The 27,097-nt window shown below is 42.7% G+C and overlaps 1 protein-coding gene across 7 annotated transcripts in view; it reads left to right on the top strand.

Annotated features, from left to right (window-relative positions):
* The window catches only part of MST1R (macrophage stimulating 1 receptor), a 199,925-nt gene that overhangs the window by 98,088 nt on the left and 74,740 nt on the right, over positions 1–27,097 (top strand). For all 7 annotated transcript variants that reach the window (XM_029599650.1, XM_029599653.1, XM_029599654.1 and 4 more), the window contains 4 exons: positions 7,963–8,056; positions 20,110–20,322; positions 23,609–23,755; positions 24,163–24,319. In XM_029599650.1, the coding sequence (XP_029455510.1) occupies positions 7,963–8,056; positions 20,110–20,322; positions 23,609–23,755; positions 24,163–24,319 (611 nt within the window). The remainder of the gene's footprint in view (positions 1–7,962; positions 8,057–20,109; positions 20,323–23,608; positions 23,756–24,162; positions 24,320–27,097) is intronic.

Below are 27,097 nucleotides of genomic sequence, written 5' to 3' on the forward strand. Positions count from 1 at the left end.
TTTAGGGGACAATTTTCAAAGAGTTTAGGCTCATTACTGTTGGAGTTAGGCTCCTAAGTTAGCCCTTTTGAAAATTTACTAGGGTTGAGTGCCTAAATTTAGGGTCCTAGTTTCATTAGGCTCTTAAATTTAGGGGCCTAAAAAGTAGGTGGCTAAGAGGGTGGATAGGACAGGGAAGCAAAGTTAGGTGCTTAGTGAAGATTTTCAGAACTAGGCACCTAAATCTAGGCAAATGAATATGAGGCCTAAATTTAGAGTCCTAACATTTAGGGTCCTAAATGTATATGAATTTTTAGCAGAAGACTTAGGAACTTTAGTTGGCTTGAAAATATGTCTAACTTAAGTAACTAATTTAGAGGCCTACATTTAGGAGTTCAGCTTCTTTTTTTTTTTTTTAATATCTGCCCCTTAGTATTTTTTTCTGGAGAGGTAAGAAAGCATGGATTTATTATTATTTTTTTTTATCAGATATTAATGTTCAAAGACAAGGGAGATATGGGTGTTCCCAAATTTGGTTTATAATTTGGTTTCCCACAAGAATTTTAGGAAGGCTGGTTAATGAATCATAATGATTACACAGACTTGCAGTTTGAAAAGGCAATGTGCACATCACTCAATTTGAAATATGTTCTGCATGCCTCCAGAGAGAAACTGCCTGAGAGGATTAGGTCCTCTTTGTTAGTAAAGTCTGTGAAAAGAGTGTGGGAGTGTGTAAGGAGGTTTATGTCTGTCTAGCTCAGTGTCCCATTTCTTACCTTTTGAAGGTAATCCAAAGTTCTTCTCCTGGGCCATACGTATACCAAAGATGGCATGACCAACCACTGAGTGTTCATTAGATTTGATTGATAAAAACACTCAAAGTACATTCCTTTTTGTATTGTGAAGATCAGGTAGACTTTAGTGAGTTCTCTTTTCTTACATATTACCAAGGTTTTGCATTTGTCAGCAAAGTGTTGAGAGACTGTGGTGATCGGATTGTATCTCCATCCTTTAATGCCCTGATTAAACAGTTTTCATCACATAAGAGTTTCTCCCCTCAGCTCTATAAATTCTTATGCTAGCATACAGATTATAGGATATTTCCTTAGCAGATGTGTGGCAGAAAGATCTGCAATCTATGTTGGATGATTAGATTGAGTGTTATTCTTTAATATATTATGGATCTACACTTAGAGCCTGATTTTAAAAAGCATTTACATATGTATAACTGGATTTTACCTGAGTAAATGCACTTTACTCGAGTAAGTGGGCTTTTGAAAATTGCTACGATTATAGTTATGTTTATGTGCATAGCTCCTTTGAAAAGTCACCTGCTAATATGAGCCTTTAGGAACTTCGGTTAAGGATTTTTCACAGGATGATCTTTGCACCCCGGCAGGCTTATAAAATGGGTCTCATTCCTTCTGATAAATGTGTAAAGGGTGAAACCCCAGGGACCACCCTTATTCTCTGTTTATAGGAGTGTAATGAGTTTTTGGGAGGCCTTAGTATATGAACTAATCACTGTGACCCGTAAACCTGTTCATATGACATGCTCTTCCTGTCTTTTAGGACATGTGGGAGAAGGTATGTTTGTGGAAAAAGGTTAGAAACAATTTTTGTTGAAATCTTACTGTTGCATATAGAAAGACATGGTTTAATGGAACACAGTCAACATGGATTTACCCAAGGGAAGTCTTGCCTAACAAATGTGCTTAATTTTTTTTGAAGGGGTTAATAAAACATGTGGATAAAGGTGAACCGGTAGATGTAGTGTATTTGGATTTTCAGAAGGCGTTTGACAAAGTCCCTCATGAGAGGCTTCTAAGAAAACTAAAAAGTCATGGGATAGGAGGCGATGTCCTTTCATGGATTACAAATTGGTTAAAAGACAGGAAACAGAGTAAGATTAAATGGTCAATTTTCTCAATGGAAAAGGGTAAACAGTGGAGTGCATCAGGGATCTGTACTTGGACTGGTGCTTTTCAATATATATATAAATGATAGGGATGTGCATTCGTTTCATCCGTTTCATATATAAGCATGTAATATGAAATGTATGAAATGAATGCACATCTAATTGACATGTAATGGGAAACGAATGCACATCCCTAATAAATGATCTGGAAAGGAATACGATGAGTGAGGTTATCAAATTTGCAGGTGATATAAAATTATTCAGAGTAGTTAAATCACAAGCTGATTGTGATACATTACAGGAGGACTTGCAAGACTGGAAGATTGGGCTTCCAAATGGCAGATGAAATTGAATGTGGACAAGTGCAAGGTGTTGCATATAGAGAAAAATAACCCTTGCTGTAGTTACACGATGTTAGGTTCCATATTAGGAGCTACCACCCAGGAAAAAGATCTAGGTATTATAGTGGATAATACTTTAAAATCGTCGGCTCAGTGTGCTGCAGCAGTCAAAAAAGCAAACAATGTTAGGAATTATTAGGAAGGGAATGGTTAATAAAACGGAAAATGTCATAATGCCTCTATATCGCTCCACGGTGAAGACAGCACCTGGAATACTGTGTACAATTCTGGTCTCCACATCTCAAAAAAGATATAGTTGCGATGGAGAAGGTACAGAGAAGGGCAACCAAAATGATAAAGGGGATGGAACAGCTCCCCTATGAGGAAAGGCTGAAGAGGTTAGGGCTGTTCAGCTTGGAGAAGAGACGGCTGAGGGGGGGATAAGATAGAGGTCTTTAAGATCATGAGATCTTGAACGAGTAGATGTGAATCGGTTATTTACACTTTTTCAAATAATAGGAGGACTAGGGGGCATTCCATGAAGTTAGCAAGTAGCACATTTAAGACTAATCGGAGAAAATTCTTTTTCACTCAACGCACAATAAAGCTCTGGAATTTGTTGCCAGAGGATATGGTTAGTGTAGCTGGGTTCAAAAAAGGTTTGGATAAGTTCTTGGAGGAGAAGTCCATTAACGGCTATCAATCAAGTTTACTTAGGGAATAGCCACTAGGGATGTGCAGAGCAAACGTTTAAGTTCATATGTCCATATGTCCAAAGGGGGTCCCATTTGCGGTCAATATGGACATAAACAGAATTCAATGAGTTGAGTATATGTCCATATGTGCAAATAAAAATTTAAACCCCTCACCCTCCTTAATCCCCCCCCCCCCCCAAGACTTACCACAACTCCCTGGTGGTCCAGCGGGGTCAGGACGCCATTTCTGACCAACTTTGCAAGGAGCACGTGACATCGGCGTCACGTCGGAGTGACGCAGCGTCACGTGATTCCCCGCGGGTTCGCGCCGGAACGCTCGTTCGGCCCAAAAGGAACTTTTGGCCAGCTTGGGGGTGTCAGGAGGCCCCCCCAAGCTGGCCAAAAGTTCCTTTTGGGCCGAACGAGGGTGCCGGAGGGAACTCGCGGGGAATCACGTGATGCCGCGTCACTGCGACGTGGCGCCGACGTCACGTGATTCCCCGCGGGGTCGCTTCCGGGATCCTCGTTCGGCCCAAAAGGAACTTTTGGCCAGCTTGGGGGTGTCAGGAGGCCCCCCCAAACTGGCCAAAAGTTCCTTTTGGGCCGAACGAGGGTGCCGGAGGGAACTCGCGGGGAATCACGTGACGCCGCGTCACTCCGACGTGGCGCCGACGTCACTTGCTCCTCGGAAAGGCTTTCAGAAATGGCGTCCTCACTCCTCGCTGGATCACCAGGGAGTTGTGGTAAGTCTTTGGGGGGGGGATTAAGGAAGGTGAGGGGTTTAAATTTTTATTTTGGATCAACAATCGCGATTTCCAACTTATTCAACATAGCTATGTTGAATAAGTTGGAAATCCGATCGTTTATGTCTTATCACTTTTTTAAGTTAAAAAAAAAAAAAAAAAGTAGCGTTTTACATTTATGTTCAATACGAATGCACACCCCTAATAGCCACTACTATTAATTGCATCAGTAGCATGGGATCTTCTTAGTGTTTGGGTAATTGCCAGGTTCTTGTGGCCTCATTTGGCCTCTGTTGGAAACAGGATGCTGGGCTTGATGGACCCTTGGTCTGACCCAGCATGGCAATTTCTTACGTTCTTAATGTTTTGGGATGGTGTTTGTAGAAAATCTGGATCTGGTCTGTGTGACTGAGAATCTGCATCCTTTGAAATGACTCTGCATTCAGCTTCTTTAAGAGAAACAGATTTCATATGGCAGTCATCTGCTCTTTGACTGACTGCTTCATGAGGATGAGCAGGCAAGGCTCATACAGCTGTGGAAGTCTCTTTGGAATAGTCAAAGAAATAGTGGAGCCCAAGAAAGTCTACAGTAGCCTGTGCGTCAGACCCTATCCACATCTTGGAGGTTTCATAGTTGTCTACCTAGGAAGCAGTTTTTCCCAAAAAGAAATGCTACTCAAGCCCTACTTGCCTCAAGCCCTACTCACCCCAGACAGCAGGGCTCAAAACTTTATTGAGACCAGAGGTATTCTAAGCTCTGTCTAGTAAACCCATCAAAATTGGTGATGGTTTTTTTTGACTGAATTCAGAGGAAACAGCCAAAATCCTAGTCCATGTTCTGAAAGAGTTTTTTTATCTGTGCAATGTTGATGTTCCTTTGTAAACCATTCGCCCATTGTAACATTTCAAACAGTCATGTACCGTGTCCTTCATATAATTTGGAAAACAGTCTATTCATCATTAAATATAAACAGTCATGGTATCAGACACAGTACAAACTACTCAAATCTGTCTTGTGCCTGCAATGGGCTATAGATCATATCAGATTATTGCACCATAGCATCAAGCAAATACCATGTTCATATTATTCAATACATTCTTGCAAAAAAAATTAGAGAAAACAAATACTTATTAAGTTTAAATTCAAAACGTGAACCATCTCATTACATTGTTGTTCAGAGAATAGGTACAAGTTTATAAAATGAGTGTAATGGAACAAGTAAACAATGTTGTTTACTCTTTCAGAATTCAAAGACCAGGGTATACAATGAAGTTACTTGGCGATATACTTAAAACTAAAAAGAATATTTTTTATTCAGTGCATAATTAAGCTCTGGAATTTGTCAGAGCATGTGGGGAAGGCTATTGGTGTACCTGCACTTAAAAAAGGGTTGAACAACTTCCTGGAGGAAAAGTCCTTAAAACATTATTAAGGTGGAGATGCAGATATCCACTGCTTATTATTGGGATAAGCAGCTTGAAATCTATCCACCCCTTGGGATCCTGCCAGGTACTTGTGATCTAGATTGGCCACTGTTGGAAACAGGATACTGGACTTGGTCTAACCCAATATGGCAAGTCTTATGTTCTGATGAATGAACATCCAGTGTCAGTTTGGCAATCTGTGTGCGTGTATCAGGAAAATTCAAACCTGAAACTACAGAAGAAAAGTAACAAAACCTAAAACTACAAACAACCACACCCATGGGTAGCATTCACCCTTTCAAACCTGGATGTGAAGCTAGGTGCAGTTAATTGGTAGGCCTCCCGCCTGGCCTTTATTTTTCATAAGCTTTAGAACCGTGGACTTTGGCAGTTTATCATTTAAGGATTTACCCAAACCTACCCATATGTGGGCTGACAAAGCTGAGAAAAGGAACAAACTTAATGAAAAACTACCAGCTGACAAAGGCATGGGAAATATGGCAGAGGATTCCTCTTCAGAAGAGGGGAACGGTGCTGAGACTTGGGTACTATCTGCATCAGCAGAGACTATTAAGAAGTACTCTGATTTCTCAGACAAAATCATAAAAAATATAGATGCCAAACTTTGAATTAGTGCTGGAAAATGTTCAGTAAGTGAGCAAGATGAAAAACTCGATTCCATGGATCTGCGGGTCACTGATCTGGAGCTTGCGCTAGCCTTTTTACGGAGCCAAAATTGATGTGCTGGAGAGAAAAACTAAACCATTCGGCGGAAAAGAACAAAGATTTGGAAAATAGAAATAGGTGAAATAATATTCGTTTGGTAGGCCTTTTAGAATCTGTGGAGAGCTATGATGCTGTTAACTTTGTCGTGAAATGGCTGCTGGAATTATTAGGCATCGAGGTAAAGGGCTGCCACTTTAAGGTGAGCAGGACCCATAGAATATTTGCGCCACTGCTGAGGCCTAATGGTAGACCATGAGCCATGGTGATGTGCTGCTTGTCTACAAAGTTGTGCAGACATATCTTGGAAGAAGCCCGAAGAAATTCTAATCTGTTGTTTCAGGGACGGAGTGAGAGATTTGTCCTGACTTTTTAGCAGGACTGCAGAAACAGCACATGGGATTTGCTGCAGTGAAGCACAAGCTTAGTCAAAAAGGCCTTGTTTATGCATGCTATATCTAGCATGGCTCTGTGTCTGAGGGTCAGCAGCATTGCTTTTCTTCAGTCTCTGGAGGAGGTATCACAGTACCTGCAGGACAGAAATAATGCTGGTGGTGAAACTGTTGCTTGACTAATTGGCTTTGGCGGTTGTAGATCTGTTGATGGTCTGAGGGCTTGATGCTGAATGGCAGATTTTGAGCTGCAAAGACATTTGCCTCTTATTGGCATGTTTCACTATTCATGTTATCACTTGGTTATTATTATTTCTTTTATGCAGGCTTCTTTTTTCTTATGTCATTTTTGTGCCAGGTCTCCTCCAAAGCTTGAATATTAGTTTCTTACATGGGCAATGCTGTTTGCGAAATAGTAGTGCTCTTTGGTAGGGGTGTGCATTTGTTTCCAACGTATTGGCAGTCCGCGACGTATAGGGCCATATTCATTGTATTCGTTGCATCGCGAAACATATTGCAATTCCCACGAATACAACAAATCTTCACTGAATTATTCGGAGCGAATTTAAACAAACTCCCCACCCTCCTGAAACCCCCCCCCCCCCCCCCAAGACTTGCCAAAACTCCCTGGTGGTCCAGCGGGGGTCTGGGAGCCATCTACTGCACTCACGCCGTCGGCTGCCGGTATTCAAAATGGCGCCAATAGCCTTTGACCTTACTGTGTCACAGGGGCTACTGGTGCCATTGGTCGGCCCCTGTCACATGGTAGGAGCAATGGACGGCCGGCGCCATCTTGTGCTCCTACCATGTGACAGGGGCCAACCAATGGCACCGGTAGCCCCTGTGACATAGTAAGGGCAAAGGCTATCCGTGCCATTTTGAATACCGGCATACTGGCAGCCAATGGCGTGAGTGTAGTAGATGGCTCCCGGACCCCCGTTGGACCACCAGGGAGTTTGGCAAGTCTTGAGGGGGTCAGGAGGGTGGGGGGTTGTAGTTAATTAAATTTTAGCCAGGAAACAAATAAGAATGGAACGCATGAATGGATCGGGGCCCCCCCTTGCTGAATGCAACGTATCTACCATCTGACGAGTACGAATACCGAATATAAAGTATGCGGTCCCTCTGCACATTCCTACTCTTTTGGTGACTATGTATGGATTCTACACATATAGTAACTGTTCATCTGCAATTACAAAATGGTATTTTGTTTTCTTTCACTCTACAGAACTGGATTTGTTTTTGCATCCCATATTATGTTGGAGTTAGAACCTGCTTAGTTCTGCAGGAGTTGTTTGGCAAAACTTGTTTTATTTTTAAGTCCCTGTTTTTCAACAGGTCCCTGTTTTATGTTTGATCATATTTTAATTGGTGTTCGTTTTATGTATATGTATTTATGTTTTTACTTACTATGAATGTTTTTATGGAATAAGTAGAATATAAATTCAATAAAAAAAAATGTGATTGGTGAACTACTGTCTTCAGAGAGCAGCTGTAACAGGTAGGTAATTTGGTTTAGACTCCAGACCTTTAAAGATGTCCTCATTTCATGAGCCTAAGTGTTTCTTACTTGTCGCAAAAGGGTGCCATAACTTGTGGGACCATTGTTCATTATCTTGCTGAGCACTGGGGCTGCATTTGTCTCTTAACATGCACTGCAACATATGCAGTGACTTTCTCACTTGATTGTCCATTGAAGGTATTCTATCCTTTTTCAATAACGTTTACCCTCTGTTCTTCTTCTAGGGGCACAAACATCACTATTCGGGGCTCCAACCTGAATTCTGTGTATCGGGCAAAAGTCCAGTTTCGAGACATGATTGGACAGATTGTGACCAAAGTATGTATCTGCTCCAACCTGGCTAGTTTAGAAACCGAGAGCAGCACTGAACCTTTCCTATAATGTTGTGGTTCATTGAAAATAGAAATGCGTAAAGCTACTACCTGTAGAGAAAAAAAATGTTTTTATTAAATGCTATAAAATAATATAAATCTTAGACATTAAATAATAAGGTTCCTTATGGAGAGGCAGAGTGCCACGCAAGACACTAGTATAAACTCCCTCTCAAATGATTTTACTGATAACAATGCATTATATACAATTTCAGTTCTATATTTCCATTCCCTAAACTAAGTTATATAATTGTCAAAATTTATATGGTTGGCTTTCTATTATAAACAATCTGAATGGCTGTATGGTAATTTGCTTTCATTCTCCAAGTTAATTAATTCTAGTCTCATATGTAAATGTTTTCTTGGATGTTGCCAACATTAGCAACATTGTGCTTGCTCTAAGAATATTTTCTATAATCTTAGATGGAATGTAAACTGACCTCAAATCAGTTCAAAATGTTCTACAGCCTTGTAGCTTAGCATCTTTATCTACCTTATAGTGTGTGGCTGCTATACAAACAACTACAACATTGCAACACAAATGTCATGTTGCAGTGTTATGCTTCTAAGCAATTATAAAGGCTGCTTATGAAAAATCAGAACTTAAGAGAACAGGAATAATGACTTCTAGTGTGATATCAAAAAGTGTTTCACTGTGGTTAAGGGCCTATGAGCACCCTCGTCAATAGTGAACAGATATATTATAAGTTTATGGAAAAAAAAAGTTTAAGAGCAGTGATTTGAGTCCCTTTGCTAATCCTCTAAGCTTTTTTTAAACCCAGCTACACTAACTGCACTAACCACATCCTCTGGCAACAAATTCCAGAACTTATTTGTGCATTGAGTGAAAGCATTTTCTCCGATTAGTTTTAAATGTGCTACATGCTAACTTCATGGCTTGCCCATGGAGTGCCCCCTAGTCCTTCTGAAAAAGTAAATAACCGATTCACGTTTACCTGTTCTAGACCTTTCATGATTTTAAAGATCTCTATCTTATCCCCCCTGAGCCATCTATTCTCCAAGCTGAACAGCCCTAACCTCTTTAGCCTTTCCTCATAGGGGAGCTGTTCCATCCCCTTTATCATTTTGGTCGCCCTTCTTTGTACCTTCTCCATCACAACTATATATTTTTGAGGTGTGGCGACCAGAACTGTACACAGTACTCAAGGTGCGGTCTCCCCATGGAGTGATACAGAGGCATTATGACATTTTCCATTTTATTCACCATTCCCTTCCTAATAATTCCTAACATTCTGTTTGCTTTTTTGTCTGCTGCAGCACACTGAACTGACTATTTCAATGTATTATCCACTATCGTATGACGCCGAGCTCCTAATATGGAACTTAACATCGTGTAACTACAGCATGGATTATTTTTCCCGATATGCATCACTTTGCACTTGTCTACATTAAATTTCATCTGCCATTTGGATGCCCAATCTACCAGTCTCGCAAGATCGTCCTGCGATTTCACAATCCGCTTGTGATTTAATTACTCTGAATAATTTTGTATCTGCAGATTTGATTACCTCACTCGTCGTATTCCTTTCCAGATCATTTATAAATATATTGAAAAGCACTGGTCCAAGTACAGATCCCAGAGGCACTCCACTATTTACCCTTTTCCACTGAGAAAATTGTCCATTTAATCCTACTCTCTGTTTCCTGTCTTTCAACCAGTTTGTAATCCATGAAAAGATACTGCCTCCTATGCTATGACTTCAATTTTTCTTAGAAGCCTGTCATTTATTTATTTATTTTAAGATCTTTTCTATACCATCGTTTAGTAATGCACCATCACAATGGTTTACAGAGAGGCACGTAAATTTATATTTGGTTAAAATCTTACTAACAAAGTGCCAAAACATTTATCGGTAACATGTTTTCATAACATAAGGTATATGATGCATGATCTGGATATTGTCCTTTTATATGATTAATAGGAAAAACCATACAAGAATTGTACTTTATACTGCAGATCTCTTAAATTAGTCTATAATAATAATGATGAGTAAAAATAATAAAATATACAAGTACGCTACTAGGTGACTTTTGCTGTGCGTAGATGTTCTTTTGCTTGTTATTTATACTTCATATTCTCCATTCTCGCTGTAAAATGCTTTTTTGAAAAGCCATGTTTTAAAACTTTTTTTTTTAAAGAGTTTTAAATCTCTCTATAATCTTGTTTCGAGTGGCAATGAGTTCCATAATGCTGATCCGGTTAATGATAGGGCTCGCTCTCTAACTTGGGTCAGTTTTGCTGTCTTGACCGAGGGGATGGTTAGTAGAGCTTTATTAGCTGATCTAAGATTTCTCTGTGGGACGTGTAAGCGTAGAGCTGTGTTTAACCAGTCCGCTTTTTCTTCGTTGATCAGTTTGTGAATTGTGCAAAGTGTTTTATATTGCACTCTTTGTTGTATCTGCAGCCAGTGTAATTCAGCAAGTGTTTGAGTTATGTGTTCTCTTTTGCTTTTACCAGTAAGTATTCTGGCAACAGTTTTGTAAGATTTGTAGAGGTCTTATTGTTGAATACGGTAGTCCCAGAAATAGTGTGCTACAGTAGACTGTGCTAGTGAATATAAGTGCTTGTAGAACTGTTCGGAAGTGCGCTTGGACCATATGTTTGGTGTAGCCTTTTCTAACTTTTTGTGATATGTGTTGCTTAAGGCTGAGTTCCGTGTCAATTATTACTCCTAGGTTTCGAGATTTCTTGGTTAGCTCTACTTCTTGATCATTTTTAAGTTTGATGGGGTTTTGAATTACCTCAAAGTTTTTACATTCTAGGTGTATAAATTCAGTTTTTTCGATGTTAATTACTAGTTCCATTTGGTTTAGTAATTGCTTAATTATATCTAGGTACATCATTGCTAGGTTTAATGTCTTATCGATTATTTCCTCTACGGGTAATATTAGTTGAATGTCATCAGCGTATATGTAGTGTATGATACCTAGTCCAGCCAGGAGGTGGCATACCATAGAGGCAGCATGTAGATGTTAAATAGTGTCGCCGAGAGCGTAGATCCCTGGGGTACTCTTAGCTCAATTCTGTCTGATATTGTCTTTAATCTGTTCTTGGAAAAATCTATTGTTTAGGTATGATCTGAACCATTTCATTTCTGTAGACCTATTTCTTCTAGCCTTATTAGTAGTATGTTACGGTTTACTGTGTCAAATGCTGCTGATAAGTTTAATAGTATCATAATGTAGTGTTTCCCACTATCAAATCTTTGAAGTACGTTATCAGTTAGAGCGATTAGTAATGTTTCGGTGCTATAGTGTTTTCTAAAGCCGTGTTGTGAGGGATAAAGTATGCTGTTGTCATGAGGGACTTTGTCAAACGCCTTCTGAAAAATCCAAATATACTACATCTATTGGTTCATCTTTAACCCCTTCAAAAAAAAATGAAGCAGATTTGTGAGACAAGACTTTCCTTGAGTAAATCCATGCAGTGTTCCATTAAACCATGTCTTTCTATTTGCTTTGTGATTTTGATCTTTAGAATGGTTTCCGCTATTTTTCCCAGCCCTGAAGTCAGGCGTACTGGTCTATAGTTTCCCTGAATGCCCCTGGAGCCCTTTTTAAATATTGGGGTTACATTGGCCACCCTCCAGTCTTCCAGTACAATGGATGATTTTAATGATAGGTTACAAATTTTAAGTAATAGATCTGAAATTTCATTTTTTAGTTCTTTCAAAACCCTGGGGTGCATACCATCCGGTCTAGATGATTTGCTACTCTTTAGTTTGTCAATCTGGCCTATTACATCTTCCAGGTTCACAGTGATTTGGTTCAGTTCGTCTGACTCATCATCCTTGAAAACCATCTCTGGAACTGGTATCTCCCCAACATGCTAATTAGTAAACATAGAAGCAAAGAATTAATTTAATCTTTCTGCAATGTCCTTATCTTCCCTAGAGCCCCTTTGATCCTCGGTCCATCCGACTCCTTCACAGGTTTCTCGCTTTGGATATATTTGAAAAAGTTTTCATTAGGATTTTTTTCCTCTCTAGTCAACTTCATTTCAAATTCTCTTAGCCTTACACTTAACTTGACAATGCTTATGCTTTTTCCATTTTTCTTCAGATGGATCTTGTGAATAGCCATAAATAGGTAAAGACCGTCAGAATTGTGCCACAGACAGCATACATAACTTCCTATGCTGTTATGTCTGGTACATGGCAATTTCAATCACTTGGTCTTAGTGTGTACATTGTTCATAATATATATTTTTGGGGAATTTTTTCACTATATTACATAAAAGCTTAGTAAAATCCTTAGAGAAACACAATGATTGGACCAAAAGAATGTTATTAATTACTTAACTTGTATCAATGTTGACCACCCCTGATATTGGTCCAGCATTTTGAAATGAACCACTTCTTCCATCAGGGGTAACACTAGTTGTCTGAGATGTCCTATGGTCACATAGTATGATTAACCGGAGTCCAAAATACTATGTCCTCAGGGGACAAATTGTCACCTGATTGTAAAACTTAGATGTTCTCTCAGATTCTTCTCCTTAACTGCTGAAGGTCTGCTGAACCTCTCAATGGTGTTATTGAGCAGCAGCAGCATCCTTGCCAGTTCCTCCTGACATAGGACTGTTCCTTTTATGATTAGTGGAATATCTTGAACTCACGGAGGAGGTATGTGGATGCCGGCTGCTCCTTCTCTAAATGTGGATGCCGGCTGCTCCTTCTCTAAATGTGACTATGTAAAAGGTCTGTGGGTCCAGGAGGAACCCACCTGGATCGACCTTTGACATAGATACATCCTCTTGCTCTGCTACTGGAGACCCATAATGGTGGAAAATAACCCCTGAGGCATGTTCTTTAGAAATGCAGATCCAAATTGGGACAAGCATGGACTTTGTATGACTCATGATTCACTTTTCCAAGAGATACATCAAGACATAAGATTTTGAGAAGAATGGACTTCAGGTGACAAATGAATATATGAAGGCACTCTTATCATGTTGTGTGGTAATTTTGTATGAAGGTCTCCAAAATTGTCACTTTTTGAATTATTAGAATAATTTAATATAGGTGGATCTTTCTTTATGAGACCCAACTTACTCATCCAGTTTGCCCACTTTAAATTCTTCCACTCTGGATCTGTAAAACTTTGGGTAAATAAGTATATAAATTCTCATACCTAAACAAACACCAGCTTGCTACTTCCTGATCCCTCCCCCATATCTTTTACCTGATCTCTTGACCCTGTTCACACTACTGCTCTTTATACTTGTCCCAGGCTATTTAAATTTCACCATGGTGCTAGCCTCTACCATCTCTGCTGGAAGGCTGTTTTTGACCTTGTCATTGTCATCATCTTCTTACAAGGCCCATACTTAATCCAGCATCCAGATCCTCTCCTATGTCTTATCACCGAGCTTTGGGATCATCCACACAGTCACCAAAATTAGTGAGGCTGTCCAAAAGACCTGTCCACTTCCCGGGCAGTTTCTCTTTGACAATGAGCTGCAAGGTCTGCACACACAAATGGCGCATTGTACTCTCTACTGACTATTTCTGTAGGCAGCTTGTCTGTTATCACAGGATATGGATTGCAAGAAAATATCAGCTTGGGGGATTTTTTCAGAACCAGCGCACACTCGTGTGCTTTCCCTGCAGCATGTGTTTCAACACATGCCAAAGATCAGCATGCCAGGCTGATCTTTGAGAAGTATATCATGTAGGGATGTGAATCGTTTTTCAACGATTAAAATTATCGTCCGATAATGTTTATATCGTCTTAAATCGTTATAGAACACGATACAATAGAAATTCTAACGATTTATCGTTAAAAATCGTTAAATCGTGTTAGTGCGCACTAACTCGAGTTAGTGCGCACTAACTCCCCGTTAGTGCGCACTAACTCGATTTAGTGCGCACTAACTGAAAATGATACAAATAAACACTTTCCAGGTCACTGAAGGTCAGTTAGCAATGAATATGTGTTCCTATTGGCTGGCTGCCCTCTTATCTATTGATATTACCAAGGTTACCACTGAGGTGATGGTTGGGGGGATGGGAAATGGAACTGGAAACTAACGAACACCAACAGAAAATGAAACAAAGTGTTCACACTTCCCAGGTCAGTAAAGGTCACTTAGGAATGAATATGTATGTATGTATTCCTATTGGCTGGCTGTGCTCTTATCTATTGATGTTACCAATATGGTTGGGGGGATGTGAAATGGAAACAGTTGGAAGCTTGACAAAAAAAGTAATGTAATGATCAGCACTCACGTGACTAGAACTTGTTTGTTTATTATTTTTGTTAGCAGGCACCTGAAATGCTAGTGCATGTTGAATTTGCCAATCACTGTGCATTTTAGAAAGGTGGTCCTGGCTGGAACTGTACACAGTTCAAATATATGTAATTGATTGTTGGTAAGTGTATTTTTAAGTAGCCACACTGGCACCAGTATGTTTACTTTTCCTCCTACTTAACTCACTAGCTCAGCTTTGTAAGAAGGGCTTCTCTGCTTGTGTGTTTTTGTTTGGTGTGAGGAGAGCAGAAACATCAGATCTTTATTCAATCTACTACAGTCATCTCTTACAGTGCCCTATCCCTATTAATACCAGGAGTGTTGTGATCTTCCTGCACACAGTGCCCTAACCCTGATACCAGTCTGAGACAGCTCCCTCCCTGCATTACTAGTGAGAGGCTGGCTTCACAGACAGGGGGGAGCTGCCTGACCCTCACTCCTGACTTCCCCCATGTCCCAGCTAGTGAATGGTGTGTGGGTGAGGGGGGGGGGAGGATGGTGAAGTCTGAGACAGCTCCCTCCCTGCATTACTAGTGAGAGGCTGGCTTCACAGACAGGGGGGAGCTGCCTGACCCTCACTCCTGACTTCCCCCATGTCCCAGCTAGTGAATGGTGTGTGGGTGAGGGGGGGGGGAGGATGGTGAAGTCTGAGACAGCTCCCTCCCTGCATTACTAGTGAGAGGCTGGCTTCACAGACAGGGGGGAGCTGCCTGACCCTCACTCCTGACTTCCCCCATGTCCCAGCTAGTGAATGGTGTGTGGGTGAGGGGGGGGGGGAGGATGGTGAAGTCTGAGACAGCTCCCTCCCTGCATTACTAGTGAGAGGCTGGCTTCACAGACAGGGGGGAGCTGCCTGACCCTCACTCCTGACTTCCCCCATGTCCCAGCTAGTGAATGGTGTGTGGGTGAGGGGGGGGGGGGAGGATGGTGAAGTCTGAGACAGCTCCCTCCCTGCATTACTAGTGAGAGGCTGGCTTCACAGACAGGGGGGAGCTGCCTGACCCTCACTCCTGACTTCCCCCATGTCCCAGCTAGTGAATGGTGTGTGGGTGAGGGGGGGGGGAGGATGGTGAAGTCTGAGACAGCTCCCTCCCTGCATTACTAGTGAGAGGCTGGCTTCACAGACAGGGGGGAGCTGCCTGACCCTCACTCCTGACTTCCCCCATGTCCCAGCTAGTGAATGGTGTGTGGGTGAGGGGGGGGGGAGGATGGTGAAGTCTGAGACAGCTCCCTCCCTGCATTACTAGTGAGAGGCTGGCTTCACAGACAGGGGGGAGCTGCCTGACCCTCACTCCTGACTTCCCCCATGTCCCAGCTAGTGAATGGTGTGTGGGGTGAGGGGGGGGGGAGGATGGTGAAGTCTGAGACAGCTCCCTCCCTGCATTACTAGTGAGAGGCTGGCTTCGCAGACAGGGGGGAGCTGCCTGACCCTCACTCCTGACTTCCCCCATGTCCCAGCTAGTGAATGGTGTGTGGGTGAGGGGGGGGGGAGGATGGTGAAGTCTGAGACAGCTCCCTCCCTGCATTACTAGTGAGAGGCTGGCTTCACAGACAGGGGGGAGCTGCCTGACCCTCACTCCTGACTTCCCCCATGTCCCAGCTAGTGAATGGTGTGTGGGTGAGGGGGGGGGGGGGAGGATGGTGAAGTCTGAGACAGCTCCCTCCCTGCATTACTAGTGAGAGGCTGGCTTCACAGACAGGGGGGAGCTGCCTGTCCCTCACTCCTGACTTCCCCCATGTCCCAGCTAGTGAATGGTGTGTGGGTGAGGGGGGGGGGTGGATGGTGAAGTCTGAGACAGCTCCCTCCCTGCATTACTAGTGAGAGGCTGGCTTCACAGACAGGGAGGAGCTGCCTGACCCTCACTCCTGACTTCCCCCATGTCCCAGCTAGTGAATGGTGTGTGGGTAAGGGGGGGGGGAGGATGGTGAAGTCTGAGACAGCTCCCTCCCTGCATTACTAGTGAGAGGCTGGCTTCACAGACAGGGGGGAGCTGCCTGACCCTCACTCCTCCGGGGTATTGTGATCTTCCTGCACACAGTGCCCTATCCCTGATACCAGGGGTGTTGTGATCTTCCTGCATGCAGTGCCCTATCCCTATTAATACCAGGAGTGTTGTGATCTTCCTGCATGCAGTGCCCTATCCCTATTAATACCAGGAGTGTTGTGATCTTCCTGCATGCAGTGCCCTATCCCTGATATCGGGATGTGTGCAAGAAGATCACAACACCCCCGGTATCAGGAATAGGGCACTGTGTGCAGGAAGATCACAACACCCCCAGTATCAGGAATAGGGCACTGTGTGCAGGAAGATCACAACACCCCTGGTATTAGGGATAGGGCACTGTGTGCAGGAAGATCACAACACCCCTGGTATCAGGGATAGGGCACTGTGTGCAGGAAGATCACAATACCCCTGGTATCAGGGTTAGGGCACAAGTTCTAGTCACATTGACTGATCACATTACTTGTTTTGTCAAGCTACCAACTGTTTCCATTTCCCATCCCCCATATACTGTCAGTAGGAAACTTGGTAACATGAATAAATAAGAGGGCAGCCAATAGGAATACATATTCATTCCTAAACTGACCTTAACTGACCTGAAAAGTGTCAAATTGTATCATTTTCAGTTAGTGCGCACCAACTCCCAGTTAGTGCGCACCAACTCCCAGTTAGTGCGCACCAACTCCCAGTTAGTGCGCACCAACTCCCAGTTAGTGCGCACCAACTCCCAGTTAGTGCGCACCAACTCCCAGTTAGTGCGCACCAACTCCCAGTTAGTGCGCACTAATCGGAAAAAACGATTTTTAACGATTTTTTAACTAAAAAATCGTGCCTAAGACGATTTTCTTGCCCTGCCACACGATTTCTATCGTTAAGATGATATGGAAAACGATTCACATCCCTAATATCATGTGACCTGGAACCTGGCATATTTGAGTTAAGAACTCTCCAACATATGTTCCTAAATATCTTAGTAGTAGAACACGCTCTGGACCCAGGGGAAAGCAAACTGAGCTGCTGTCTACCTTCCATCCATACAGTCTGTTGGGCTCCCCACAAGCCTGATTACACCTCTCATATTTATATATGGTTTATTATATGCTCCAACGCACAAAGGCCCTAGGTGGCTAACAATAAAACATATACAATAAGACCATAATAGAAAAATATAACCCTAACCCTGTTACTGATTAAAACAAAATCAAATTGATTCCTCCAGACCCCTCCCTTACCCATACTTGAAGATCTGGCCATTCTTCAAAACCCTCCCCCAATTCCTAAGTCCGGGGAAACAATTTGGTTCAAGAGTTTTATTTATTTATTTAAAAACTTTTCTATACCGTCGCTAAGTTATATACCATCGCAACGGTTTACAAATAGGCACATAGACTAAGGTAAGTAAATGTAGGATATCGTACATTCTAACAGGTGCCAATAAAGTTCGGTTACAATTTCATAAATAAAATCAATATTTGAGTAATGTTGGTCAAGTCCAGGTATATTATTGAGTTACTATCGCTTTGAGATATTACTTCTTAAATGTAGGATTGAGTAAAATCATTCTCATCTGCATTACCCTGTACTTTCATTCTCTACCCTCCACACTCTTTAGTGAAGGCTTTTTTAAAGAGCCATGTTTTTAGATTTTTCTTAAAAGTTTTGAGATTATTCTGTAATCTGAGTTCGGGGGGCATCGTGTTCCATAGTATGGGCCCAGCCAATGATAACGCCCTTTCTCTCACTTGGGTTAATTTTGCTGACCAATCAACAAGAGAATCGGGCCTTAGATCGGTTTACATATTTTTTTTAATCTGTTTTCAGAGTGCTACTTAACCGGATATCTTTGAAGATATCCAGTTGTGTAGCCACACAAGGCCAGATAATTTAAAAATCTAACCGACTATATTCAAACAGCCAGCTAGGTCTTTGTTATCCTGCTACATGTAGCCAGATAGCTTGTCCCACTGAATATACTAGCCTAAAGTTATCTGGCTAATTTTAGCTAGGATAACTTGTCCACTAAACGGCCTATTGAATATTGGCCTCAGGAAATAAAATTTCAATCATAATAGTAAAACCAAACAGATAAAAAGAATAAATATTTAAAAACAGCTGATGAATAGATTATCCAATTGTTAAAATGTCAAACTTAAAAAAAATATCCCAAACACCAAAAAAGTATTTTAAAAGAGCAGGCACATCAAATAACACTCAATAATTAAAGCTAAGATAAAAAAAAAATCCTCCACACTCCATACCTGGGAAATTTGGATTTCCAGTCACCCTGAGACAGTTGTAGATAGCAGGGAAGGGGGGTTGTACACAGAATTTCTCCTCTCTCTCTTATATGCACACATGTTCATTTTCATACACACTCACATATTCTCACCCTATTAGTGCACACCCATTCTCGCACATAGGTTCACTGACTAACTTGCTCGCTCTTTCAGTTTTCTCCCCCTCTGCCTCTAAATTTTTTTTAAAAAATTGCTTACTTATTGGTCAGAGGGAATTCATGTTGGGCCCTGAAGAATAGAGTCCAGGTGGGGTCTCTGTTACTGCTCCCAGAGATAGTGTCCCTCGATCAGGAAGGGGCAGGATGGAAGGTCCTGATGCTCCTGGCTTTTTTTGTAATTATATTTTTCCTACAGCCCAGTCATGATGGGGGCTATGGCTGAGAGGAGCAGGAAGTGCTCAGCTGGCAATGAGATAGCACAGAGAGGTCTGCACACTGCCTCCTGCCGGCAGAGGCAGGGCAGGTGTGAGGGGAGAGGGCAGGAGTACTTCCTGCTGCCACGGTGATGGTGGGAGAGGGGAGGAGAGCACTGCAGTAGGAGCAGACTCATGGAGCTGCCACTACCATCTCGTGAAAACTGAAGTAGCAGGAAGAAAAGCTTTGGGGGGAGGCTCTTGCTGTAAAAGAAACTGCCATGGGGGCCTGGTGTTGGTCATAGCAGATCTGCAGGTGTGAGGCTGCTGTGACCATCACCAATCACGTTATTGGCCACCAGGTATGTCCGGAGCCCCAATAGGCCAGCCTGCCCCTTATGTGCATCTGAAAATGCAAATATGCATGCTGTTTACTCTCCTATCCAAAACGCCCCCAGGGGAACCTTTTTTTTAATCCAGTAAAAGTGTGTACAGTGTGGCCATGCATGCTTTGAGCCACATGAAGAACCATTTTCAGCAGGGCAATATACTTGGGTCACGTCCTCTTTGAAATTGTCCTCCCTATGTTTTGTAACAGAAAGAAATTAAAATGAGTGGAAACTTTCAAGAAAGAGAACACAAAAGGGGAGGTGAGCAGTTTAAGGACTAATCACAATGGAGCAAAAGAAAAGACCCAGCCTGATATCTACACCAGGAAGAGGGAATAAGGGGAGAGGCTGCCATTTGAGAATCAAGATGGCTGTGGCTGTTTGAAAAGACTTCCTGAGATGAAAGAGGTTGTGCATGGGTACCCTGAGGAGATCTAGATAAGGAATAAGAAGGGAGGTTATGTATGACTGCTCTCTGAGGAAGCTATGTAGGAGAAAGGCCGTGGATGAAAGCCGAGAGAAGCTTTTGTATGCCATGAGAGAGACTGTGTGCATAATGACAAACTTATGACAACTGAATGCATAGGAGTGAGGCGAGACATATGCTAGTTGAATAAGTTCTTAGTGAAAGGAGTTGAGGATTGTTATATGTTTGACTCTGGTTTTCTCTGCCTGTTCCAATCAGGTTTGCCAAGGGCCATTCTCAGCTGAGGAGATTGTGTGCCTGAGCCCACCCTACAGTGGAATATATCCTGGGAACCTGAGTGTGCTGATGGATGGAACCCCGGGCCTGAAGTCTTTCAAATTCCCTTATTTCAGCAACTATGAGATTTTTCCATTCGAGGAGGAGAATAACATATTGCGACTAAAGGACACAGAAGATGAAATTGAGGCACATGTAAGCCACTAGAATTGTAAGCTAATAGCTGTGGCAAAGCTGAGGCTTTCAGCAGAATATATCCTTTTAACCCTCATGATTTGTTTCTGTACTGGGTCACTGTAAGACTCTTGTCCTTGCAAGAATTTTCTCATTCACCTTTCCTTATCTGAGGCCCACCTTCAATTCATGGATCCTACATCAAGTGTGCATGACACCGCTCTTCTAAATGATCATAGTATCTCAGAATGCTAAGTTTATGTAAACATGCAGTTTTGAGAAGAACTACATTTAAATAGTTTTTCACCTAAAGCATAGCCTAGCCTACTAATAACAAACAATTGATTTTGTAATGCACTCCACTTACTAAAGACGATCGCATAGAGACACCTGTACCAAAGGTTTCCTCCCATTTTGTATCTGGGAAAATCACCGGGACCAGATGAGTATTCACCCCAGATATCTGAAGGAACTCAAACTTGAAATTGCAGACCTGTTTCTGGTGATTTGCAATCTATCATTTAAAACAGTCATGGTATTAAAAGGCTGGAGAATGGCCAATGTGACACCAATTTTTAAAAAGGGCTGCAGGAAACTATAGGGGCAGATTTTAAAAGCCCTATGCGTGCCGAGCCTGTTTTGCTTAGGCCCGGTGATGCACGCAAGCCCCGGAAAGCGTGTATGTCCTGGGGTTTGAAAAAAGGGGCATGGACGGTCCGGGGCAGGGGCGTGGCTAGAGGCCTTCTTGGGGCTGCTAGGCCAGGGGATCGCGCGCCGGCACTCGGAGGGGGAGGTGGGGGGGGCAGAAGGAAAGTTCCCTCCGAGGCCGCTCCGATTTCGGAGCGGCCTCAGAGGGAACGGGGAAAGCCATCGGGGCTCAGCGCGCGCAAGGTGCACAAGTGTGCACCCCCTTGTGCGCCCCGACCCCGGATTTTATAACTTGCGTGCACAAATATATGCGCAAAATCCGGCCCATAGACTGGTGAGTTTGAGGTTGCTGTCAATAAAGGTGAGCCAGTTAATGTAATGTATTTGTATCTTCAGAAGGCATCTGACAACATCCCTTGTAACAGATTCCTCAGGAAATTGGAAGGTCTTGGGATTGGAGGAAGTGTCCTATTATGGACTGGTAACTGGATAAGACAGGAAACAGAGGGTAGCACTAAAAGATCAGTTTTCCAAAGGGAGAAAAGTCATTAATGGAGTACTCCAGGGATCTGTATTGGTACCTGTGCTATTTAGCATATTCATAAATGATCTGGAGAAAGGAATGTCAAGGTGACCAAATTTGGAGATGAGAGAAAATTGTTTTCAGTTGTTAAAATAGCGACTGATTGTGAGGAACTGTAAAAGGACCTGGGGAGACTAGAAGCCTGGGCTTCTAAATGCAATTGCAATTTAATGCAGACAAGTGCAAAGTAATGCACATAGGGAAAAATAATCCTAGCTAAAAGTACATTATGCTAGGTTTCATGTTAGGAGTCATCACTTAGGAAAAGAATCTTGAGTCTTTGTGGACAATACTTTGAAAGTTTCATCTAAGTGTGTGGCGGCAGTCAAAAAGGCAAATAGAATGTTAGGAATTATTTGGAAAGGAATAAAGAGCAAAACTGAAAATATCATAATGCCCTTGTATAGATCCATGATGCAACTACACCTTGAGCTTGTGTGCAGTTCTGGTCGTCCCATCTCAAAGACAGTAAAGACATAGAAAAGGTACAGAGAGAGGTAATAAAAATGATTAAGGGAATGGAAAAGCTCCCTGATGTTGAAAGGCTTGGATAAGACACAACTGAGAGGGGATTATGAGTGAGGTGAAATGGATAAATAGGGAATGATTATTTACCCTTTCAAACATTAGGTCTGGGGAGGCACTCCATAAAACCATCAACCGGCAGATTTAAAACATCATGGGAAGAATTGTTTTACTCTGTGCACAATCAGGCTATGGAATCTGTTGCCAGAGGATGTGGTCGAGGCAACTAACAATGAAGTTCAAAAAAAGGATTGGACAACTTCATGAAAGAAAAATTCATAAACAGTTACTAGCCATATAGTCCTGGGAAAGTCAACACTTATCCCAGGGAGTGAGATACAAAAAAAATAGATCAACTATTGGGGATCTACTGGATTCTTTTGACTCAGAGTGGCCACTGTTGGAGCTGGGATGCTGGCATCAATGGACGTTGGTCTGACCCACCATGAGTCCTCTGCTGACCTCATAGGACTCACTGTTTTGCTTATGGGGAGGGAAAATTTTGAATAGCCCACGGTATTGCAAGGTATGTGCACACAATGTACCCAGGTAGTTTTGAAAATTGCCTACAAGATGCATGCATATACCGTACCTTTGCACTTGCTGTTTATGCAGGCAGTGGATCAGGGGGTCAAACAGCACACATACACTTGGAAATGCAAATGTCTGCACACTTTTTTTTAAATCCCCCACCCCAGGAATAATCTGATTTAAAGTACACAAATTGTGAAAACTGCATACTTTTAGCTGCTGTGGGGGAGGGGTGATTTTCTGTTTGGGTTAATACATATTTACCCACCTAGATTCCTTTGAAAATGGTCCTCAAAATGGATAATGGGTCTCAAAATGTTATTTATTTTATTTTTTATTTAGGTTTTTTATATACCGGCATTCATGAACAAGTACATCATGCTGGTTTACATAGAAACAGGGGGTGCATAGAACAATAGAACTAAACTGGTGCAGAGGGGAAGCAGTTACAAAAAAACCAGGGGTAGAATAACTGGGAGATAGAAAAAAGAGGAACAGTAGGGAGTAAAAAGAATTGTATGGGGATAAGAAAAATAACTTAATGAATATTTACAATAACATTACTACAGGAATTGGAGGTGGTTATGAGTTGTCCGGGGATAAGATAAAATAACTTAATGAATATTTACAATAGCATTAATACAGGAGTTGGAGGTGGTTATGAGTTGTCCGGGAAGGCTTGTTTGAAAAGCCAGGTCTTCAATCTTTTGCGGAAAGTTAGTAGGCATGGTTCTAGGCATTACGCAGCATGCTCCATGTATGAATAATAGCAGTGCATCTTTTTATTACAACAGAGAGCTGTGCAAGAGGCTATTAGAGGCCTTACTCCAAAGAATCTAAAGAAGGATTTGTAGTCCGTCGACGACATACTGTTCACTCCCACTTGGCGAGAAAATCAATGAGCTGCTTCGTGCTAGATAGCACAGGAGGCTGGAGGGGGTACAGTCTGCTTCCTGGGGAAACCCTCTGGCCCTGTCGTGTGTGCCTTGGCTAATTTCCCATTCTCTTTCTCCCCTGCAGCATCTGTACCTGGACTTGGTGGCAGGTTGCATGAACATTAGCATGACTGTGGCTGGGCTGGACTGCCATGCGACAGTACTGAAGAACGAGGTCACCTGCAGGATTCCAAAGGAGCTGGCCATCTCCACGGCAGGAGAACCAGTAGAGGTGCGGTAGGCGAGCCAGTACTGCCTGAGGGGTCAGGGGTCACTATGCACAACCCTGCAGTGGAAGTGCAAAAAGAAAATAAGCCATATGGTTAATTTCACTGAGAGAGTCCAGAAAGCACATTCAGAAACCAGTATGCTTGTCATTTGTTGGTAGGAGCTGTTGCTCTTTATGGCCTTTATAAAGAAATTGAAGTGAGACAGTATTTCTTATAAGAAATATAATTCATAGTGTTTATTAACAACTAAGAACATATCTCTAATAGTACCTTATAAAGGGGACTTTTTCTAGAAAAAATGCAGTGTGAACTAAAAGATAACATGCACATGCTTTGGTGTAGGTGGTTCAAATATTTCTAGGCAGCACTGTTTTTTTGGGGGCCTGACAGTTTTTCCTTCTCCATATAGATTTGTGTCAATACAAAATGCACTTATCTGGGCCGAGTGACTCGCCACAGTATCCTGAACCCCGTTATTGGAACTGTGTTGGGAACTATTATGTCTGTACTGATCTTTGGCATATTGGTTTACCTGATCATAAAGTATCAAAAGAAGAAAAAAAAAGGTAATTTCTCCTTGTTCTTTAACACTGTCTTGCTACATATACAGATATTTTATCATTCTCCAACAGTGTACTACCACACACAAATACAGTCTTCCATATTGTACCATTGGTCTTCATTCCACAACCTTACATAGAAACATGATGGCATAAAAAGACCATGTGACCTATCCAGTCTGCCCACCCCTATCCACTGCTCAGTTCTACAGTCCCTACCACTATTTCTGAGATTCCTTGTGTTTGTCCCATGCTGACTTAATCAAATACTGTCTTTATCTCCACCAGCTCCTCCACTGGGAAGTTGTTCCATGCATCCACCAAGCTCTCTTTAAAAAAAAAAAAAATAAATTCCTTGGATTACTCCAGAGTCCACCACTTTCACCTTCATCCCATGACCCCTCGTTGCTGAGGCTTCTTTGTATTGAAAGAGGCCCATCTCCCTTATCTCTACGGTATACGTTTAGATCTTTAAGTCTATTGCCATATGTTTTATTTCAAAGACCATTGACCATTTCAGTAGCAACCTTGGGACAACTCTAACCAATTTATATCCTTTTGAAGGTGCAGTTTTCAGAATTGTACACGGTAATCCAAATTCTCACCAGTGACTTATACAAAATGTCACCTTTTTTTTTTTCTGCTGTCCATACCTCTCCTTATGCATTCGAACATCTTTCTGGCTTTTGCTGTCACCTTATCTACCCTTGAGATCCTCTCCCGTTTTAATGAAGTTACTTCTCCTGAAGTCTGGGATTTTTGCCTCTGAATGAATCATCACTGCCTGTGCTCCAGTACTGAATCACACTATCCGGTGATCGCTGGATCCCAGATGATTGTCCACTACAACAACAGAAACACTGTCCCCATTGGTAAGGACCATGTCCAGTCTCCCCCCCCCCCCCCCCCCCCTCCTCCCGTGTGGGTCTGTTACCAGTTGATGAAAGAGTTTTTTCCCTGCAGAGAATCCAGGATCTCACTGCTTCTAGATGTCGCCTAGCAATAGCACCTCCCCTTTCAATGCAATTTTATGAATAATATCCTCTAGCTGCAATGAAGGTCTGTATATTACATCAATATAAATAGATGTTCTGGTCCTGCTTTCCAGATTAACCCACAGTGCTGCCTCCTTACCTCATAAGCCTTGTAGTTATGTTACTTTAATATTTTTTTTATAAGTAGCGCTACTCCTCTTCCCTTACTTCCTATCCTGTCCCTTATTGACCCAGGTGATTTTTTTATGTACCACATCTCTGTGACAGCTGCTACATCCATGACTGCTTCTAGAACCAGAATTTTATTTCCCATACTATGGGCATTAATATACATAGCTTTCCAGGTGTTACCCTTTTTTTTCCTATTTCTTTCCTGAAGACTCATAGTTAACCAAGGGCTTTATTTCACCCATCAACACACCCTTCCCCATATGTAGGTATTCTCTCATAAGCTAGCTCATCACCACACAAAGATATAACAAGTTATCATCTTACTCCTTGTCTTTTGGGTCACACGAGAATTTCAATTGGCAATGAATACCTTAGGACTACCATCAAGCATTGTACACTACTTCTCATAACACTTTTTGTTGTGTTATAATCCAGATTCTGCACAGCAAATATAACCTGCAGAAGTCAGGGAGAGGTAAAATTGATTCTACCAGGTTTAGCTATGTGTGGCACTCTCACAGTAAGAATTTGGACCTCTCTTCTCTTGAACAAATGGTGCTGTCATGGCACTCCTCTATTTCACAAGCACTTGATGTGACTGCACCTGTTAAACCTATGCGACAAACACACAAAACTGGTTCCATGGTTTTCACAAGAAATGAGAGTCCAAAAGATGATATTGTGAAGGGCTTGACTATACATGGCAAAAGCAGAGGTCTGAGCAAGCAAAATTTAAAGTATGTGGAGATTTTAAAGGAATTTCCCTGTACGTACCAGGATCAGTCCAGGACACCTGGGTTGTGACTCCGCACCAGTAGATGGAGACAGACTAAAACTTGTGGGCGGAGCATATATGCCCCTGTGCCAGTCACAGCCCCTCAGTCTTACTCTGTCTCCAGTAGGTGGTGCAGGTCAGGTCACAGCTCCTTCCTGCCCTGGTTCTGGTACTCCGTCAGGGTCGGTTCTTTTCTTTTTCTTGGTTTTAGGCCAGTTTAGTGTTTTTCAATTGGGATTTTGATTTTGCTAAATTGTTCCTGAGGTCCCGTCCGCCCTGTCTCCCAGGGGGGTTGTGAGGTCCTGAGGGGACTACCCCCCCCTGGTTGAGGCCGCTGCTAGGGTCGAGGACCCGGCTTTCCCAGTAGCAGCGTCAGGGGTGACACCGGGGAGCCCGGTTCACTTACCCCTGCTGGACTAGGGCTCCAGGACCGTGGACAGCGACAAGCGTTGTTTTGTAAAAAAAAAAAAAAAAAAAATGTTTTACTTTTGTTTTCGGTCTCTCTGGCTTCAGCTCTCTGCTGCTTTGCGTCGCCGCTCCGTGGGGTCTCCGGGGGGGGCGCCGCTGGCAGGGGGGAGGCCGGGGGGGGGCCGCTTTCGCTAAATTAAATTTTTTCTCCCGGTGCGCTCTCCGCCGCGGCTCGCCGGCAGGCCTCGTGGCTCGGCCTGTAGGGCCTGTGGCTCAGCGCGCGCGCGCGGCTTCCCCGCGGTGGTCTGTGTGCGGCCTGTTTCCCGGGCGGAGAGGGGTCATCCGGGGCGCCTCGGGGGTGCTCGATCCCGCAGCGCACGATCGCCGCCGCGCAGGGGGGGGCTCGGCAGAGCGGCCCCAAGACTTTTTCCCGCT

This window comes from Rhinatrema bivittatum, chromosome 4 (assembly GCF_901001135.1).
Source record: "Rhinatrema bivittatum chromosome 4, aRhiBiv1.1, whole genome shotgun sequence".
NCBI classification, from domain to species: domain Eukaryota; kingdom Metazoa; phylum Chordata; class Amphibia; order Gymnophiona; family Rhinatrematidae; genus Rhinatrema; species Rhinatrema bivittatum.